This window comes from Myiozetetes cayanensis, unplaced genomic scaffold (genome assembly GCF_022539395.1).
Source record: "Myiozetetes cayanensis isolate MyiCay16 unplaced genomic scaffold, myiCay2020 scf3, whole genome shotgun sequence".
Lineage (NCBI taxonomy): Eukaryota > Metazoa > Chordata > Aves > Passeriformes > Tyrannidae > Myiozetetes > Myiozetetes cayanensis.
Window position 1 is genome coordinate 45,719,861 of NW_026087521.1, and position 21,453 is coordinate 45,741,313.

The 21,453-nt window shown below is 43.0% G+C and overlaps 2 protein-coding genes across 2 annotated transcripts; both read left to right on the top strand.

Moving 5' to 3' along the window:
• Positions 1-1,181: 1,181 nt before the first annotated feature.
• Positions 1,182-2,671, top strand: SNRPF (small nuclear ribonucleoprotein polypeptide F). Its single transcript, XM_050323690.1, has 4 exons — positions 1,182-1,318; positions 1,399-1,524; positions 1,916-1,980; positions 2,557-2,671. The coding sequence occupies exons 1-4, from the start codon at positions 1,316-1,318 to the stop codon at positions 2,621-2,623; spliced, it is 261 nt and encodes an 86-aa protein (XP_050179647.1). The 5' UTR covers positions 1,182-1,315; the 3' UTR covers positions 2,624-2,671.
• Positions 2,672-8,951: 6,280 nt separating this feature from the next.
• On the top strand, positions 8,952-18,477 carry AMDHD1 (amidohydrolase domain containing 1). The gene is made up of 9 exons (XM_050323689.1): positions 8,952-9,117; positions 9,763-9,869; positions 11,369-11,433; positions 12,033-12,310; positions 15,047-15,272; positions 16,245-16,369; positions 17,177-17,270; positions 17,654-17,814; positions 18,215-18,477. The coding sequence occupies exons 1-9, from the start codon at positions 8,975-8,977 to the stop codon at positions 18,327-18,329; spliced, it is 1,314 nt and encodes a 437-aa protein (XP_050179646.1). The 5' UTR covers positions 8,952-8,974; the 3' UTR covers positions 18,330-18,477.
• The last annotated feature ends 2,976 nt before the right edge of the window (positions 18,478-21,453 follow it).

The window sequence follows — 21,453 nt, forward strand, 5'->3', positions numbered from 1 at the left end:
TCTCCTGCTCCAGAGACATTCAAAACCCACCTCGACATGTTCCTGTGTCATCTGCTCCAAGTGACTCTGCCTTGGCAGGGGTGTTGGACTGGATGATCTCCAGAGGTCCCTTCCAAAACCCTAGCAATTCTGTGATTCTGTGAGTGCACTTTTGTTATGTGCTAGTTAACAGGAATTACAATTCCAGCTGTTTCACTTCTACTCATCCACAAGACATATGTGGTGCCACTATGCACGACCGCCTGGACCTGGGACAGATAGGCTGTTGAGTCAACAGCTTTAAACGTGCAGATTTAAGTAGATGATGATGGCTTTGGTTTCAACAGTGGTGCACTAGACCTTTGGAAGGTAAAACGCACAAAAAACTTAGTAGTTTTGTTACAGAAAGATTAGTTTCTCATTCAGCAACAAATACATTAAAGACTAAGGGAATAGGAATATTCCTGCTGTATGCAGGAATAGACATTGTGGCATTTGATGAATTTAGACACAGAGTAGCAGAAAACATTACTGTGGATGAGACAAATTAGTAAGCGGCATAGACGTTGGTTCAACGTGTTTGCCTGTCAAAAGTTAAGAGTCGCAAATTTTGCTAGTACAGGACTGGCGTTTCACGGGCGTGAACAGGCGTGATGACCTCCACAGCCAAGAAAAGCTATGGCAACCTCTTCGCCTGAGAGTGAAATTACACTGACAGAGGACTCTGGGTCTTATGTGCGTCTTATAAACCTCCGAGGGTTTCTATCCACGCGTGTGGAGTCACGCACACGTGCTGGTCCGCAGCTTCGCTCTCACACACGGGCGGACGCCACGACATTCCAGGGCACGCGGGTACCGCGGCAGGGTCTGTCAGAGCCCCCCGGCTGCGCCGCCGCCACCCCGTGGGGATCAGCCTGCGCAGAGCAGCAAGGGGGCTGGCTAAGCCCGCTGTGCCGAGGAGCCCCCGCCGAGCGGGACAGGGACACACACGGACGGGCAGACGGACACACACGGACGGACACACGCACCGAGGGCGGGCGCTGCCCCCTCACACACGGCGCCCGGCGTCTCGCGCCAAAGGCGATTGGCTGGGGCCGGGGGTAGCGCGGCGCCCTGACCAATGAGAGAGCCCCGCGGCAGCGCCGAGCCAATGGGCAGCGCCGCCTTTGCCTCGGCCCGTGCGAGGTCGGGGGAGGGAGAGCGGCGCCCCCGGAACTGGAAGCGGGCGCGGAGCTGCTTCCCTTCCCGTCCCTTCCTTTCCCATCCTATCGCATCCCCGGCCGTTCTCCCGCGGCGCGCACGAGGGGCTCCCGCGTGGGCCTGCGCTTCTCCCGCCATGGTAAGGGCCCGGGGGGGCGCGCGGCAGGGCGGCGGGAGGGGCGGGAGCCGGGAGGCGCTGACCGTGTGCTCCCCCTGCAGAGCCTGCCCCTGAACCCCAAGCCGTTCCTGAACGGGCTGACGGGAAAGCCGGTGATGGTGAAGCTGAAGTGGGGGATGGAGTACAAGGGCTACCTGGTCTCCGTGGACGGCTACATGAACATGCAGGTGAGCGCCGGGGGGTCCCCGGTGAGGTGCGTGGGGCGGGGGTGGCGCCGGGGCTCGGCTCTGGGGCGGCGAAGTGGGGCCAGCCAGAACAGGGTGCCCGGAGAAGTTGTGGATACCCCGTCCCTGGAAGTGGTTGGACGGGGCTTTGAGCAGCGCGGTCTAGTGAGAGGTGCCCGTGCCGCGGCAGGGCAGTGAACGCCGCGATCTCTGGGGTCCCCTCTCGCCCAGACGGCTCTGCGGTGCCGGGTCCGGCGGTGCCTCGGCGGGACTGCGGGGCCGCTCGGCTGCCCCGGCCGCTGTAGCGAGCACTGGGCTGGGGCAGGGCCCATGTGTGCTTTGTGAAACTGCGTTTAGTACGGTCGCTCTGATTTTTGCTCGTTTCCCTCTCAAGCTCGCAAACACAGAGGAATACATAGACGGCGCGTTGTCTGGACACCTGGGTGAAGTTTTGATAAGGTAATTGGGGTGGAGGCAGGCTCTTTCTAAATCTTCTTACCACTTGCATTAAAACTTGTACGGGTGGGTGTTGTATTTCTTGTGAACTAAGAGGCTAAGTGTAGGTCTTACAGGAGGGCTATGAATGTGTATCTTTTCTGTTGAGATCCCTTCTGAGGAGAGGGAAAATGGAACTTTTGAATATACTTCAAGAAGTATTCATTATCCCTTTTTGGGGGGTAAATGATTTAGTTTTCTATGTTATTGTGTATCTGTTAATCCTTCGGCCTTGTACGCTAGTGCATTGCACCTGAAAACATTTCACAGGCTTGGAAGTTGAACTTGACCATAACTGCTAACCCAGAAGTAAAGATTTTTTTTGTACAGCATTGTCAACCAGTTACAACTTTTATAAAGGTTCACATTTGTAATGAACTTTGTGGAAAAGCTGTACAAGGTCAACAGCAGCAATTTGTTATGCAGAATTTGGCTGCTGCCAGGCTACACACAAGCAGAAAAATGCTTAAAGCATCTTATGTGAGGAAAATTATAACATTTACAGCCAAGAACTAATAGAACTCTTGGTTCTATTTACAGGTGCAATAATGTTTTGTACATCAGAGGTGTGGAAGAAGAGGAAGAAGATGGAGAAATGAGAGAATAGATGTTTTGTATTTCTGGAAATAAACTTTTTTTCTTTCTGTTTTTCATACTTTTGTAATAAGGTGTTTACTTTTTTCCCCCTGTGTTTTAATATGGGGGAAGTTAACCCTTTAAAAGGTCTTAAGTCTTCTATTGGTGTTTGAAAAGCAAATGCTGGAGGAGCAACAGGTAATTATTTCAGTTTAAAGCTGAAAATATTAAAGTGAAAATCGAGTGTTTAAAAAAATACCAGTTATCTTCCATCTGAAACACAGGTAAACATGGAAGTTCCTATATTTTACAGTAAGTATGCAGTGACTGTTTAAATACACTTAATCTTTAAACCTGTTTATAAACCATTTGGAAATAGCTGGAAAGACTTCACTGCAGGTGAGATGTGGAGATCTGTTGTACCCCAGTGTCTCTCAGAAATATTCTGTTGCCTTGAATCACAAAGCTTGAAGTGTGGCTGTACAGTCATTAAGGAAGGACAAATTTGTATCAACTTAGTAGCCAGCAGCCACACAAACAAAACTCTTGGCAGCTTTAAAGGTCAATAGACTTCAAATTAATAGAGTTAAGACAACAGACTGCAAAACGGGAATGTTCTTTGTGAGTCTCTGCTGAAAAATGGAGGTGATACTGTCATCCCGGGGGGTTCTGAAGTAAGAGAAAACATTCTGTGTAAAAGCTACCCAGGTTGTAGAGAAGCTGCATGTGGAGTGCAGATCTCCAGGCCTGCCTACTGGAATTGCACATCCTTTGAGAGACAGCTGGAGGGAACAGTGCTGGATGCTTTGGGCTGCATTAGGGTATAATACTGGTTATGTGAACTGGGGGAAAAACACCAGCCTGTCAGGATAGATCCTGCAGAGAAATACTTCCCTGTTTATTTCTCATGTTGGAAGTCATTCCTTGTAGCTATGCACGTGTTCCTTTAATATTTACGTCTCTAAGTTGCCATAAAGAGTGAAAAATCATTTTGGATGTACTTGTGAAGGTCTTTCATTACATAAATCAGGCCCTTCTTTTTGGCAGCTTGAAGGCTTACTTCCCAGCTCTGCTGAAGTACCCTACAATAAGAGCTATTTAACTTAACATCAGTACCATCACAAGGCTAGATAAGTACTTTTAAACTGGCAATGAGCAACAACTAAATGTGTTCTTGGAACAGTTTTGGTGGCAGGAATGAGAGCCGAAAAAGTGTCATGTCTGATTTGTGATACAGCACATCCTGTTAATGACTGCGTGATGCAGAATAGTGTCCTTCCCGTGCTGCCATCGATAGTTACAGTGGTATCGGTATTGGAGGAGAAAAAGCTGTGACTGTTGTCTTAGTATGTAATCAGTTCCTTGTCAGGAATGGGCCGGCACTGACCTGAAAGCTACTCCTCCACATGAGGTGGAAGTGGGGCTGGAGGTGAGTTTGACATGTATGATCTTCGCACTGCATCAGCAGGAAGCACCATCACTGTGACAACTTACCAAGTGTTTTAGTCTTTCAGCTTTTCAGAATAACTGGGAAGGCTTAGCTCATGCTGAACCACTTCTGTGTGTGTAGATGAATGTGACTGGTTCCTCAGCAGAACAGAGGCATACCTGTAGAAAGGTGTCTGGAGTTGTGCTGTACAGCCAGAATGCTTAACTCCTGTCATGAGGGTAAAGAAAATGGTTTTGCCTTGCAGAGAGCTGAAGTTCTCCTGTGATTCATAGCACTGATTCCCTTCCTCTGGGGTGGGAATTCTTCAACTGCTGCTTGTTGGAGAAATGCTGGTTTTTGTGCTAGGAAAAATCTTCACACAAGGAAGGTCCAGTAGCAGTTTAAATGGGTAGAAACCTTTTTTAAAAACTGGCAGCACAAAAGGAAGAAAGGGAGCATTTTGTGCATGTCCTTAATGTGGCAGATACTTCCTAACTTAAAAACAGATTGCTGATATTCCAGGATGGACCTATACCCATCATCTGGAAAGTAGCCACATCTTTTCTCTTTGTTTTTGTGAGGGACTGTTGAGAAATGCATTAAAGTACTGAGACATTTATTATGACCTTTCAAAAGACATACCTGATGTATACTATATCTAGATGAAACCATGATCTAGAAGAAAAAAAGGTGAAAATCTACGTTAAGATTATTAAGAGGAAAGAAAAGACAAGTCAACTTACCTTTTGCAAAAGCAAGAACCCACTCAGAACTAAGAAAAAGACATATGTCTCCTGTAGTCTCTCTCCCTCTTTTAAAGACTGAGATCAGCTGCTTTATAGCCTTGAGTTTTCATTCTCAGTGAAACCATGCTCTTTTCCTGTAGTTTCAGATTCTTTGGGGATTTTTTGTTATGCATGTTTTTCTGATAGGTACATTCTTTAGACTTCAGACTCAGAAAGACCACTTTATTTTTGGTCCTAAATGGTGTGGAATGAATTTCAGTGCAGGTGAAGATAAGGGACTCTGAATATATTGAAGCAATTAAAGCTGGTCGTTAGTTGGTATGAAGTAAGCCCCACAAATACAAAACGTTTTTTCATTTCTTCTGGAGCAAGTCCAAAAGGGAAAAGAGTTGCAAACATTCACTTCTGTGTATATTAAAGACACAAATAAAAGAGCTTATGATTTTACTTTTTAAAAATAAGGTACCTAGAGTAACTGGAAAAAAAAATGCTTTCATGTGATTAAGTTGTTCAAATTGTTTATAAGATAAAAAAAGTTGGAGACAAAGTAGCAGGACACTCCATCAGCAAAAAATTATACCCTGCAAAACCACTTACTAGATATGTTAAAAAGTTACTTAATCAAAAAGAACCTAGAAAGACTTACAGTAAGATGGGACACCACATGTACTTTTGAGCTTATTTTTTGCGTTAATCATTTGAGTATAGGTTGCTTGCTGTTTATTTTTTTACTTGGAAACTTTCCCATTCCTAGGAGTACCCGAAAGGAGTACAAAACCTAGCAGAGAAGACCCTAGATCCTTATCATTGCTAAGAGACAAAATGCTGTGAACTCCAGTTGTGCAGGTCACTGACTGCAAAGAATGACAAGCTTTGGCCATAAGGCAAGATGCTGGAGTGGTACCAGTTCCTGTGTCTGTGACAGGACACAGGTGCACACAAGCTCTCCTTCCCTTAACTGCAGTCGTTGTGAAAAGGAAACCTAGGCACGTAAGCTGGCAAGGTTACACTGCTCAGGGAAAACCAAATTGGGTCCTCTGGGGCAGATTGCGGTGTTCCCCAAAAAGGTTGACCCTGTGTCACCAGGGGGTTATGGAATTTGCCAAAGACAGAATCTGGGAAGAGAGGGAAGATTCAGGAAGCTCATCTGGGCAAATGCAATGTTTCTATGGTTTGAGAGATGCAAGGTTTTTCTGCATAGAAAAAAATGAAATGCAGAGTTCACTTTTGCAAAACTGTGCAAAAAATATTTGTAAATGTGATGTTAAACTCAATCTGATATGAGGGAAGCCAAGTGTGCAGAACGAATTTGCAATTTAGTTTGGATCTATTCCACATTTACAAGTCAGTTTCATTCATGTGATGCAATTTCTCTGTTTGATCCTGAGAGTCTAATAACCTCTGCTGCTTCTGTAAACAGGGAAATAGCATTCAGTAAATTTCACTAGCAATAAACTTTGTTAAGGCATGCACAGTGTCTCCTTTCAGGACATTTCATGATACTATGTGTGTTATTGTAAAGGACTATTTAGCAGAAGAAAAAACTATCACAAATTTAAGGAAAATTTAGCTAATATTTGGTCTAAGACTCATATTTAACTTTGGCCCTTTTTAAAATTACATGTTGTTTACAAGAATAAACATTCTAATGTAACTGACAATGTATTTGAAAAGGTGTTCTTAAGGAATAAGTGCATCATACCATCACATAAAGCACCAGAGAGAAGAGATGAAATCTCTTAATAACCTGATGCTGAACTTTTTTATTTATCTCTGCTTCCACCAGGGTTTTTTACTTTCACTGGAACATTCAGGTGATTTAAAAGCTCTAAGTTTAGAAATTTAAGCAGGGTTCCTCTAGCACACTGCAGTCCTCTGTATACATCCAATGAATTCTGCCAACATTAAAAATATACAGCCCGGTACTTAGAATCTGTACTTCTTGAATAAAACGAGAATTTCCTGAGGATGCAACCTAGAAACCTCTCCTGCACTAACTTCTCTGAGCAATGCTCTTAAAAATAGATCAGGCACAGCATGTCAGAAAACACTGGTTGCAGTGGATTAACCTTTTTCTTCATAGGCTGATCTATAGCAGAGAAAAATCTTCACCAGAAAAGAAGCAGGGCATATAGAACTACACAAACCCAGCTGTAAGTTTTCTGCAAGCAGAATTTAAGTCTTAAAATGAAATACACTCCTATGTTACTAAGCATAAAATCTTCACCTATTCTAAGGATTTAAATTAGATCTACCCTTGGTTCTTGGAAAAGCCTAGAGCACAAAACTGAATTTTATCTTTAGAAGTGTAACAATACAGGCAGGTATAAAGCTTTACACAGAACTGATATTTCCTTTTTTCCCCTTTCACCAGAACTAGTGTTATGAGTGACTGGAGTCTGAGATTGGATCACCAGAAATAGAGCTGTGGATGTCACCTTTGCTCTTTGAAATTCTCTCTGGAACTGCTGAAAGAGACAAAAGGCAAAAAACATGTAGATGTGAGAAGCTTAAATTTAAGGAGCATTCAGGCTAGTTTCTGTTTGACTTGCAGCCCTTGCTCACAGAAGCACTGGATGGCCAGGCATGCAATTAAACATGGAGATGTGCATGTGGGAATTTAATGTTCACTGCCAGTCCTCAAGGGCAGGAAGAGCAGCTCATTGCATATCTACCCTCACATATTTGTAAATACAGGGAAGATGATTTTGCAGTAGACTGCCATAAGACAGTGCTACATCGTAAAGACCTTCGTTCTAGACCTCTGTTTTTGCCTGCCATCCCACTGTGCACAGAGCAGTGAGCTGCATGCAGGTGGGGAGTGCTTGCTTCTGCTCCAGCTGAATCATCTTCTCCCCACTGCTTTTGTTGTCAGAACTGATTCAGCAAGTACCAGGCTCCACCGCAGCATGTTGTTTCATTCCTGACACAACAGATCTCATCCCACCACTCCTGCTTAAGCACCCCCACCACCACCAATGAAGTGTCCTTTTGCCCTTGCTGTCATGCTATTGCAAGGTTCCTCTTTAATTTCTGCTTTCAAACATATTGTGGAACTGCTGGGGAAAATCAGCTGGAACTCCTGGAAGCCGTAAAGCACCCTCTACCAGCTCTGCTGTCAATCTTCTGCATGCCCAGTGAGAGTTTAGGAGGAAGACAAGGGTTGTGGTGCAGTATTGAGCTGGTGGAGAACCATCACAAGGTAACACCCAACACGAATGTAGTTTTACTCACTTTTCAGGTTTGATATTAAATACAAATTACTGTGCTTTAGCTGCATTTCTTGCCTCATTTGCGAGCAAGACTTCACCAGAAAGGTTCATTCAAAGAGCTAACATATACACCTTTTTTTCTGCTGGACAGAATGTATATGCACATAGATGTGTTACAAGCATTTTAAATCGATCCTCTTTCTAAAAGAAAAGAAGGTTTCTAAACAAGATTCCATCACCAGAAGGGTGTTTGAGGGACCACTTGTTTAGAAAGACACTTCACTTACCAGCTGGGAATTACTGGAGCCCTATAGACTCTATAAATATTTGAAGAGAGAAGAAAACAAAAAAAAAATCCATCTTGAGAGTAAATATTTGCTCCACGATTCTTCCATCCCTCATTCTGCAGGGGGCAGCAGAATCGCACAAGCCTTTTGATCTTGGAATCGGATAAAATAATAGATACCTGGATAAATTAATGTCTGCCTGAACATCTGGCATGGTGGGAGGTGTTATGGTTCCTCAGGAGCTGTTGCTGGAATGCAGGGAAGGTGGTGGGCGCTGGAAAGATGACGGATGCTGATGAGATGATGGATTCCGGGTAAGGAGCATGTGGGCAAACAAACGGTCCCAAATCAGAAGCTCCTATTTTTTTTTGCAAAGGGAAATCTCCGGGTGGTACTGTGAGAACTGAGAGCTCTGGGAGGCCCCAGCTGAAAAACCAGGTGCTTCGGAGCTGATCATGAACCAGAGCGATGCACGGATGTTGTCCCGTTATCCTGGACCGAATCAAGCAAGCATCCCTCCCTCGCCTGGAGCTGGCTGCTGCAGAGCTGGGACAGACCACGCCAGGCGGGGCCAAGGCCAGGTCCGGAGCCGGGGTCGGGCTGAGCGCGGCCCGAGGCGGGACAGGGCGGGGGGCAGGAGGGGCTCTGTCCCGCCCGCCCCGGCGGACTTTGAGCCGAGCGGCGGCCCCGCCAGTCGGTGCCTTGGCCATGGCGGGCCGGGGTCGGCAGCGGCTCCTGCTGGAGAACGCCGAGCAGCTGGTGCTGGTGTGCGGCCGCGGGGAGCGGTGCCTGAGGCGGGACGGCGCCGCCGGCCTGGCCGTGCTGCGGGGCGCCAGCCTGGTGGTGGGGCCGTGAGTGCGGGGCCGGGGCGGGGGCGGCAGGGGAGCTGCGGGAAGGGGTCAGTGCGAGCTGCCCTCGCCCCCAGCGCCGGCTGCTGCCCGGCTGTCGGCTCAGCCCTCCGCTGTGCGTGAGGAGAAGCTCCGTGCAAGGGTGGAAGGGATCCCCCAGGTGCGGCTCAGAGTTCTCGGTACCATCCTAAAACTCCACCAGCAGAACGTTGCTATTCAATCAAATATCAACCCCGAAGAGGCTGATGCCTATGGCTTCTCAGGGCACAGGGCACGATCCAGGTCTAGGTGATGACAGTTTGATTTCCGTGAGAGGAAGAGTACCCTGCAGATAGATACCTACTGGAGGAATGCTGTATGTTCGCTGACCCACAGGAGAAAACCAGTGTTATCTATCTGGAATTAGAGGAATAACAAGGTGTTGCCCAGAGGAATCTAAGCAGAGGACGTGACAAGCACTATGGCAAACAGCTTGGAACACATGGTGTTACCTCATTGTTTTCTATGCATCTGTAAAATGAGCAAACCATCTCCCCATGTGCATCTTCAGTCCTGCTGAAGGTCCTGTCCCTGTTGTTCCAGGAGCTCTGTCACTGAGCACTTGACTTTTCAACAGGCTCATACATTCTTTGTTGTCTCTGCTTGCAGGGATGGTTGTATCAAAGCTGTGGGCCAGGCAGATGTAATTCGCAATCAGTTTTCAGAAGCAACATTTGAAAGGATAATTGACTGCTCTGGGAAGTGCGTGTTACCAGGTAGGTGTATTTGCTCATAATGATACTAGGGAAGAGCACTGCCAGCAGGTCGAGGGAGGTGATCCTCCCCCTCCACTCACCCCTGGTGAGGCCACATCTGGAGTGCTGTGTCCAGTTCTGGGCTCTTCAGGACAAGAGAGACATGGAGCTTCTGGAGTGGATCCAGTGGAGGGCAACAAAGATGACTAAGGGACTGGAGCATCTCTCTTATGAGAAAAGGCTGAGGAAGCTGGGCCTGTTCAGCATCGAGAAGAGATGATTGAGAGGGGACCTCATCAATGCATATGAATATTGAAGTAAGGTTGTCAAAAAGATAGAGCAAGGCTCTCCTTGGTGATGCCGAGCAATAGGACAAAAGGCAACAGACAGAAACTGAAACATAGGAAATTCCACCTGAATATGAAGAAAAACCTCTTTACTGTGCAGGTGACTGTGCATTAGAACAGGTTGCCCAGAGAGGTTGTGGAGTCTCCTGTGGAGATGTTCAAGAACCATCTGTATGCAATCCTCTGCCATGTGCTCTAGGATGACCCTGATCGAGTGGGGTGTTTGGACCAGATGAGCTACTGTGGCCCCTTGCAACTTTACCCATTCTGTGATTCTATGAATGCCATGTGGTGACAAGTGCTTAGAGACAAAGTACATGTATGTTAAATGTTATTCCATCCTTTTTTCTTCTATATTCATAATGATAGAATCTTGTTCTTGGGACAGAATATCACAGTGTTCCCATCAGATGTGCTGTAAGGAGAAGATTGTGGCACTAGAGATGGTTCTTTTGAGTTTTGTGGTGGAGCTCTGATTCTCTTTTCCATCTTTACATGTCTTCCTCTGTATCATAGACCACAATAGTAACATAGCTGGCCCACCAAGTGATTCTTCAGATTAATCTCTCTTTTCTACCCATCAGCAATTCAGCCACAAAACTCAGTTTCTCCATCCTGCCCAGTGCCAGTTGGAGGCAAAAGGGATTTTAAGGCACATACTCTGCAACTTTACCTGATAAAAAAACCCCAAACCCTGGGCAAGCCTATTGCATGTTAAACTATGCAAGTGGTGTTAGCACATGAGCTGTTAGACCTCTGGGCACTCTGCAGCAACAGCTTCACAGCATGTAGAAAAAGCTCCCTCTGGAGTAAGTGGACTGTTGCTAGAGGAAGTGCTAGTGTGCTAAACACAGGCTAAGCAGTTTGCTTTTTTTAAAGAGCAAAGGCTTGAAGTTTGAAAATGTCATCAAAATAATATGAAAAACTCAGCAACTGATGCATTTACCTGGAGACATTTTGCATAAGGTGTTAGACCTAAAAAAAAATTGAAAGAAAATTAATAGCCTCTTAAGAAAGTCCTAGATATTTGGCTGGCTGGATTTTTATTTTGCTCTAACCAATAGAGACATTGTAGGGGAGCTTCTGCTGTCCATTCACTTTTCTTTCATGTTCATAATCCTTTTTCTTACACATTGAAGTAACTCAAGTGCACATTTACTTTGTTTTCTTTAGGCCTGGTAGATGCACATACACATCCAGTCTGGGCTGGTGATAGGGTTCATGAGTTTGCAATGAAGGTAATGGCATAAAATTACACTGCTGGATTTTTCTTTCTCCACTTTTTTTTTTTTTTTTTAATGTACAGCTATTTCTACTTTCTAATGACTCCCATCTTTCCATTATAAAAAAATAAATAATTTCTGTCATATAATCTGAGGGAGGAGAGATGATTTTGAATAGTGGTAGGCTGATAGAGGAGTGTGACTGCATCCTTTGCAGCCAGCTTTGGGGTTTTTTTTTTGCGTTAATTGGAGCAATATAAAAGTGCTGCCTTCTATTACCATCTAAATATTGGGCTTTTTTCACCTTCTTTTCCACATAAGTGAGTTTTGAGCTGGGGACTGGTTTTCCCCTTGGACTCAGGGGGAAGCAAATCTTCAGAGTAATTCTCTTTGTGTCACTTCTTACTTCATTTCTTCACTTCGATGGAAGGGAGAGAGAAGAGGAGGAAAAGGGAGGAAGAATTAATGGGGCTTTTTTCCTCCCCTCTTTGTCCCTCTCACTGCAAAGATATCTCAAGGCCCTTTCCAAAATCTCTTGGATAGAAAATGCACAATTCATAGCTAATTGTATGGGGGGGGTGTGTTGTTTTTTCTTTTCCTTTTTCATCCCTAAGCTGGCAGGTGCATCCTATATGGAGATCCACCAGGCTGGGGGAGGAATCCATTTTACTGTGGAACACACCCGGAAAGCCACGGAAGAAGAGCTGTTCAGTACTTTCAAACACCGTCTGGAACGCATGCTCAGAGCAGGATCCACACTGGTTGAGTGCAAGAGTGGTTATGGCTTGAACTTGGAAACAGAGCTCAAAATGCTCAGGGTGATTGAACGTGCTAAGAGGTCCATGGATATTGGCATTTCTTCAACGTACTGTGGAGCTCATTCTGTGCCGAAGTAATGGGATTGATTTTCCTTGCTCTTGTTAAGTATTACTGCTTTGCATTGAAAATTGGCTGTTGTTTTCAGAAAGGTTTCTTCTGCCCCACTCCTAAAATGCAACATACTTGAAACAATAGTCAGTATTTACAGAAGGCTGTCCTAAGTCTTAATTTGAAGGAAGATGGGGGAACATTATTTAATAACTCCTAAATATGAACATAAGCTTAGCACAGAACCCCTGCCTCCAGCTGATGCTCACACTGGATGTAACACAGATTAATGGGTTTCCTGTACAGAAAGTTCTTCTTCTTGCATTTGCTGCTATCCTTCAAGCTTAATCTCTGCCATGAGATTTTATTTTCACCAGCTAACAACAAAAAATACTGTATTTAATCCTTATATACCTTGCATACATCTTATAGCTATGAGATGAGTAGAAAACTAAACTAAATGCGTTTAATCACAATTATTTTGATGGCTCAAGTAGACATATCATAAAAAGCCTTTTTCACTTTGACATTTTTTCCCCCTGTGAAATAATGTCTTCAGGTTACCAGATTTCAGTGTATGAAAAAATATGGAGTTTTAGATATGTAGGTGTATGTGAAACATATATATTTTGACATATATATATATATATTGACATACTAAGTGGTAGGCTGCTGCAAGACAAGGCATGTGAGATGGAGGCAGGTCTGTTATGTGGCAATATTTAGGAGATGTTCATTAAAAGAAAAAAAATAGCACAAAAAACCCCCTACCTCTCCCCATTCAAGAAAACATGACCTAGACAATTTTTTTAAACAATCTAATTATTGTGTATGTGGGGCAGGATGGGAAATTATCTTTTGTTAATTTAATTGCTGAAAATGAATCCTGTATCATCTTCAATAACTGGAAGATGGTTAAGAATACAGCAACTAAAATCAGTGGAAAGCATCAGCTACTTCTTTCAAGAAGTTCTGCTAAAATTTGGAGGACTTAATGGGAAAAAAACCTGATGTTTTACCCAAAACTATACATATTTCTTAGTCCTTCATTTCTTCCTCCCCTAAAAAACCTTGGGAAGATCTCAGTCAAAATTGTGAGAAAAAAGTCCTTCCCACCAGAATACTTTAAGCATTTCTAGAAACTAATGGAATAAATAAATTCCGGTGTTTTTACAAGCATATCAACATGTGAGAAAGACAGATGAACCTTCTCGCTCTCTGCATGCGTCTGTCCCCACTGATGCACATCAAGCATAACAAAATATAGGTAGAAAGGATACTGAATTTAAATAGGAGAAAAGGCAGTTGCGGATTTGAGGAAATTTCCTGAAGGAAATATTGAATTATCTGTATTTTCCGTTTTTTTTTTTTTGTTTTTTTTTTAAATCCTCTTCTCTTTTCGATCAAATGTTTGCATCTAGAATATTTTGTTTGAATTTTATTCTATCCCTCAATTTTTTTCTCTGGCCTTGGGTTTTTATTTTGACCAGGAGGAATTCTGCAATTCTTTCCTGACCCCTCTAGTCATTGTATTGAATCAAATTAATGATTTTGGGAATGTCTGATTTTTTTTTTATTGTTTTCTTCAGTTGGCAAGGGTTTGTTGGGCCCTTTTCACCTTTAGCAAGACATTTCAAAGTGGTTGCCTGAGTAGAAGTCTCGTGCATTAAGACACCAGCAGTTTTGGTTTGCATTTTACATCTTTATACCTCTTAAAGAGTGAAACCAAGACTTATTGGTTCCCTCTGGTTTATCTTGGCTCTGGCCCTAATCTTTGAGACAGAATTCTTCCAAAGGCTTCTGAGTAAAGGAAGAAAAAGGAGAAGGCTTGGCATGGCCAAAACCTGAGCAACCCCAATGACTGTGTCAGTGAGGGGTGAACAAAAGAAGGGCCAGAAGCACAGTTCTGCTCTGATTTATAACTGCACATCCTTGTTTATAAATTCAAGCAGAATTTGGCTTCTTGAATTTACTACCATTGCATAACTCCCAGTTCAGTCCTGTGTGGCACTCTACAGGGCCAATCTCTGCATGTCTTATAGTGCCTGAAAGGAGAACTGAGGTGTCTCAGACATTTAAGTGCTGTACATCTCTTATCTTTGGATATTAAAATTGCAAAATACTAACTCAAATTAATGTTTTGGGATTATTTGCTCTTTCAAAGACATTCACTGATCACTCCTGGGTTATCTTTGTGTAATAGAGGATTCATAAATGGTTCTGACATTCACAATTCAAATCTTGGGAGGCCCCTCTGATTTAGAAACAGTTATCTATCCATCACTCTGAATGATATAAAAGGAGGAGAGGTAAATTAAAAATGATTACTAATACTGCACATTCCCTTTGAGCTTTGATACTTGCATAAAAATATTGCATGAATATAATCTAACATATTTAAATACTCATTTACATATTTTAAATAGTTATGGTTTAGGATACAGTATAGGGAGTTCAGAATATATGAATAGGAAAGCAGAAGAATTTGTTTTAAAATATTCCATTTCTTAGTTACAATCCAAGATGCCAACCTTATAACAAATATACAGTAATACAGTCTAATATTCTTTGAATGGATAGTAACTCATGTTTGAGAGTACATGAATTACAGTGAGTTTATATTTTTTAGTCTGAAGTTTTTTTGAGTGATTCATATTTATATCATTTCCTAAGTAATCTAGTAAGTACATGTATGGCTTGAACGTGTGCCAGACTTCAAAGGTGTTACTCACATAGCTCTGTAACATTTTCTTTTCATTAGAGGGAAAACTGCTACTGAAGCCACAGATGACATTATCAATAACCATCTCCCTAAACTGAAAGAACTCCAACTAAGTGGTGAAATACATGTTAACAATATAGATGTGTTCTGTGAGAAGGGAGTCTTTGATCTGGAGTCTACTAGGAGAATTCTTCAAGCTGGAAAAGATATAGGGTTACAGATTAACTTCCATGGTGATGAACTCCATCCGATGAAATCTGCTGAGGTACGTCTTTCTGACCATTCAGCTAAACTGTTTTTCCTCTTATGAGAGCTGAATCTGTGAAAGAATTGCAGCTTTCAAAACTGAGGTTTTCTTTTCTAAGACTTTATAAAATAGACCATTCATAGACATCTATTTCTATCAGATGATAGGAAGTGCAGTCCTTGTGTAGCTTTGGAGTTAAGGACATGGGAGGAAACCTTGACCTCTGGGACTAATGTGCATTGGCTCTCCAAACATTGACTTTGCTTATCTCCCACATGGGATGCAGATGGGGAAGGTGGATATCCATGAACCCAAGAATGACAAAAACATGGTTTCTATGCAATTTGAGAAATATTTTTTCATTAAATGTCCCATTAGCAGTGACAAGTCAAGCGTGCACTGAGCACACTCAGCGGTCTTATTACTCAGAACAGTATGTCTGAGCACACTCAGGGATAGTTTAGTCAAGACTACGTTCCCAAATATCTTGATAAAGAAAGTCACTTTCAGATCACGTTTTACCATTGTTTAAACACTGCTTCCTTCCTGCTGTATTTAAAAAAACCCAAAACCTAAACAAAAACTTGATTGATCATAAGAGCCTTCTTGGCTTCCCTGTTGAAGGCAGCAGTTGGACTTTTAGTTCTGTAACTGGTATCAGTTTTGTGAACCATTTTCTAATGTATCCTTTATGAACAGGAGTTGATAATGGTTTCATCCATGGCTCTCCCATAGTTTGCATGCTAGGCTGTTAAAAACACCACTGAAGGTAGGTATGCTTTTGCTCTGTGGATGGCTAAAGCTTTTCCTGCAGTAAATTAACAAATATTTTGTTTCTGTATTCTGTATGTTCTTTCAAGCATTCTTTATTATGTCTCTTCTAGTAAATTTTACGTTAATAGTGAATCTTCTCCTCTAGTTGTTTGGAAACAGCTTTATTTTACTGAATTGATTGAGAATAGTGAGTAATACTCTTGAAAATTTGCTTAGCTTGGAGCTGAACTGGGAGCCCTGGCTATCAGCCACCTGGAAGAAGTTAGTGATGAAGGTATCACAGCCATGGCAAGAGCTAATTGTGCTGCTGTCCTTTTACCAACAACTGCCTACATGCTGAGGTAAGGCCACTAGATAGAAGGAATTCTTTCATAACAGCAAACCCATGTTTGTGATTTAGGGTCTTTTAATGCAAAAGAGTAAGTGTGTATTCATGCCTTCAGGATCAGTCTGGACCAGTGAAGACAATCACAAGTATATAGAGCTGAATGAGCTTATGTCTTATTTCTGGTGGAAATCCTCAAAAATCTGAGAAGTCTCACAGATTTAGAATGGCTTTTCAGTGACTATGGCTAAAACTTCCGAGTGAGTGTATTTCCTAGTGCCCACCCTTGCAAACACCTACCCAGATTAATTGAGTGGCCAAAAATTTTGAAATGTTTATTCCAGATATTGAAGTTATTGAGAAGATCTTCTGCATTATAATTGCTAAGTGAGAAGATCCTCTAATGTATGCAGATTAAATTCAGAGACTCAATAACCAGGAAGGGACTATTGCATTGTATGTGCCACTGCTCATATTTGGGAGCCTGTCTTTGAAGCTGTAAGCACTAGAAAATTAGGGTTTTTTGAGAAATGAAGATTTTCACCTTGTAAACTCCAGCTGAGATCTGAATAAATACCAGAATTTCAGTGTCCTGGAGTCTGATGGTTGATCCTGGCTGCTGCCACATGCTGTTACTGCAAAAGCAGTGGATCCTACTTCCCATTTATGTTGTACATGGGGTGATAGCTAGGAATGCAAGAGGACAATTTGGGCTTTCATCTCCAAAACCAAAGGTACCCAAACCTAGTGATGACTTTTGGTTTTGTAAATCATTATATAATAACCAATCAAATTGTACTGACAAGTGTCTTTTTCCCGCTAGACTGAAGCAACCTCAAGCTCGAAAAATGTTGGAAGAAGGAGTTATAGTTGCTCTTGGCAGTGATTTTAATCCTAATGCATACTGTTTTTCAATGGTAAGCTACTCTTAATACTTATGACACCGCGAAATTATGAAATTCTTACAACTTGTGTATAGATCTTGGACACTAATAACAGTCTTCATATTCATGAAGAGAGCTGTATGCCCCACATAGGCAGCTGCTCATGCTTGTTTTTGTGTGTTGGAAGTTTTAGCTAGAAACTCTTGAAACTGGAATGGGTTCTATTCTTTATATGCACTGATAGGCTCATAAAACAAGTTCTGATTTTAGAGTTCTCATTTCGGAGTTGGCAAGATTTACCTTATGCGGAACAACTCCCTCTGTTGCACAAGGAAGAAGGAGAGTGCTTAGGGATTTGAAGCATAAACAGCTTTGTGTTACTGGTAACTCCCATTTTCCCCTTACTTGCCTACTAGCCTATGGTGATGCATCTGGCCTGTGTAAACATGAAGATGTCAATGAATGAAGCACTGGCAGCTGCCACCATTAATGCAGCTTACGCTCTGGGGAAATCGGACACACATGGCTCCTTAGAGGTCGGCAAGCAGGGGGATCTTGTTATCATAAATTCATCGAGGTTTGTTCTTCCACTGCCATTTCAGATGTGCTTTAACATTTGGGACTTTGTTTTTCACCATGTTTGGATAGCGGAGAAGTTACCGATGCTAGCATTTCAGACCCATTTTCACTCTCCTTAATCACTCCAGTGGAAAATAAAGCCTAAGATTTTTGAGACTGTTATTACAAATAATCCATGCCTAATTACAAATTATCTAATAATGCCTGTTTATTTGGTGGAAGAAATTCTCCACTGATCTGTACATCAACTAACTGCATTCATGCCACAAGAGTCAACATGTACACATGGCATAGTATTTTCTTGTTTTCAAGCAAATCTTTTAAAATTTCCAGGTATAATGGGTATGTGACCTGCTTTTATGCAAGCTTATATATTCTTAAACTCTGTGTCTTTTTAGGTGGGAGCACTTGATTTACCAGTTTGGGGGACATGAAGCATTGATCAACTACGTCATAGTTAAAGGAAAAGTTGTCTATCAAAATGAGATGTGTGAGACAATGAGCAGTTACTGAGAGAAGACAGTAATTTACTAAGCTACTACAATCAAATTAGAACGGAGTATTTCAAAGCAACAGACAAATCAGATTTGTGTTTACCAGTAAATTGTTTGCCAGCTCACATTACTCTTATTCAAATAAACTTTACCAAGCATTACCCCAATGGTGCATCTTCATGTCCCTTGTCCTTCTCTCTATGGCAATCATTTCTAATTTGTATCTATCTGAAATAAGACTGTTCCCAAAAATGGTTTCCTATACAATGAATCTATAAAATTATTGTATTAGAAAATAACCCAAACAAACCAGCAATCAGTAAATGAGGTTTGGGTCCAGGTAAGATTTATTGGCAAGTGTGATGTTAAGTGGGTAGAGCCCTTTCAAATCTTCGTTCGCGAAGCCTAGCCATGATGATGATGATGATGTTAAGTAATCTGTGACAGAGGGATGAGGGGCTCAGGCATGCACATTTGGTATTACCTTTGGCCATGCTGGAAGGCCACAGCATGCCAAGGCAATGTTCATAGCTCCTGGGTCTACTCAGTCTTGAACTCAGCAGATACCAGGAACGACAGTTATGGTGGGAAACACAGTCTCTCTTACCTCTCCAAATACCAAGCCTTCATTCTGCTGCTCTGCAACATCTTCCTTTGCTGAAAATCTTACAGCTCCTTTGAGGCTTTAGGGGCACAAGAAGGAGGAGAGGAAAAGGCAGTCAGGTACACTACTATTTGGGCTGCTGAAAGCACGGGTGCATTATAAGTTAGAGGTTGAGCCAGGCCTGCTGTTGGAAATTAGCGATGCCGAAAACCTTCAAGGCAGTTGGCCCAGTGAGTACTCTGATGAGTACAGCCAACCTCTCAAATTTTCAATTACCTTGAAACTTAAAAGAAGATCACATCTAGTGTCATGCAGATGTTAATTTATTCTAGGTTGAATCAGAAATAACATGAAACATATTTGCTTGAGGAAGTTTGAATGTGATGCTGATAGGTTAAGTATGGCAACTCCTACTCAGAGCCACATCAAAATTTAAGAGCCTGATTTTTCAAAGCTATCTTTCTTTTTTCTTTCAGCTACTACTTTTTTTCCCAGAGTTTTAACCATCATTTGGGGATGCAGTATGTAGAAAAAAGGATGATACAACTCTAGAGAGTTTAAACTTTTGCAGTATTTAAGCAGAGGGTCTGGGGTAGGGAGGGTCTATGAATACACATGGACTGCATCTTTTCTTCAAATTTTCAAATGGATGGTGGCTGCAGAAACAAAAGGGATTTGCTTTCTGAAGGTGAAGTAATAAAACTACACCTGACAAACATGAAGAACTTCACATCAAAAAAAATTATTGATATAAGCAGGTAACATAACCTGTGATACAGAGCAGAGTGTTTTAGTGAACTAGACCCTAAGGGAAGGACAACAGTGTCAGTCTGATTAAGAGATATCTGAAAGTCATCACAAACATATATGAGCTTTATTATGATCTTCTGATCTCCCTAAGCCTTAGGCACATCTGTTAACACCCAAAATATATAAGCCATCCCACATAATATCTTTGTTCATCCTTTATTTGAGCCAGGCTAGCCAACTAAATCAGTTTTTAAAACAACGTAATGGCATTCCTGCCACCTGACGTGTTTTCCTGCAAGCAGATGTTGCACCAGATGTGGGTGTGGACCTTTGTTTTTATAAAGCTTGAAAGAGTATCTCAAGTATGCAATCACACAGTCCATTCTGCCTAAGACAGCCCTCATAAATAATATTTATCCAGGGATTTGGTAAGGCTATCACGGAAGGAGCACAGGCATTTCTGAAATGCAGTGTGGTGCCGGAGCAGTGCCTCTCAGCTCCGCACAGGCACGGTGCAAAGCTAAGGCCACCATGCTGCAGTGTGTGCTGGTGGTTCCTCAGTGCTAGGCAGCCAAAAGCAGAGGTGAGCGGGAAGTAAGGTCCAGAACCTCCTTCCTGAAGTACCTAAGGCGTTTGGGGCTCAAGATTGCATAAGGAAAACCTCAAATATTTTCTTTCTGGACAGGAACAGGCATTCATGGCCTAAAACTACTGAAGTGAGAGGATTCTGCTCTCATGCACAAGCTCTGATGGGAACCTCAAACCACATGCTTGCTCGACCAGCTCAGCTGAATCCACTAGCCACTTGGGAGTGTGCCCCAGGGCTGTAATTAGTGGCAGTTTGCAATTAGGGTGTGGGGTTATCCCTCAGTGGCACAGCTGGCTTGAGTGTTCCTGACAGCCAGCTACGTGGTCCTGCAGTTTACAGCACTGGTACCACCGTGGCTGTGCAGCTGCCAGGGAAGGCACACCCCTCTGGAGTGCAGGAAGTCTTTTTGCTTCTAATGTGGCTCACTTCAGTGATGAGATCCACAGTGGCTGGGAGCGAGATGTAGGTAACATGGATGTAGGAACTTCTGCCAGCTTTGCTGCTGAAGGAACTGTCAGCCTTAACAAAAAGCTAAGGGCAAGTGGTTGATCCTACAAGATATAATAAGCTTGGCAGTTTGTTCTCAGTCTTGTTTTTAATTAATACCTCATTTTATACAAAATGGAACAGCTTCAGGAGGACACTGAGATATGCCTGCTATAGAGAGCCTCAAGCTGAAAGGGTAGGGACTTTCTTGGCAGATGAGGGAGAGACAGGATGGAGATGCTGCACATCAGGTGCAGAAGGAAGGAGCTGAACTGGGAGCTCATGTACCATGGGTGCCCTATTTCCCAGGTCTTCTGGCCAGCTTAGGTGTCTCCCAGGTAGCTTGCCAACAGGCATGAGCCCTGTCCTCAGGGCACATTTAACATGGCAGGTCTCAGACCCTCAAAGGTCTGGCCACGCTAGTGCTTTGGCCACCCCTTGCAGCACAGCCAGTAGCCTGGGAAGATTTCCAGCTCATGCTGAATGCCCCACAGCCAGTTCAGCAGTGCCATGTCATCACTGCACCATGATGTGAAATCAGTGTCCTGACTCTTCCCTTGCAAAATAAAGCCTGTGCCAGAGGTCAGTGTTGTAACACAGAGAATACCATGGTCATGAGCCCTTGGCAGCCAGGCAGATACATGGTGAGCCATGGGAGTGTAGTTCTTGGTACAATTGCCTCAGCACTTATTCACATCCACCATGCCTACACCT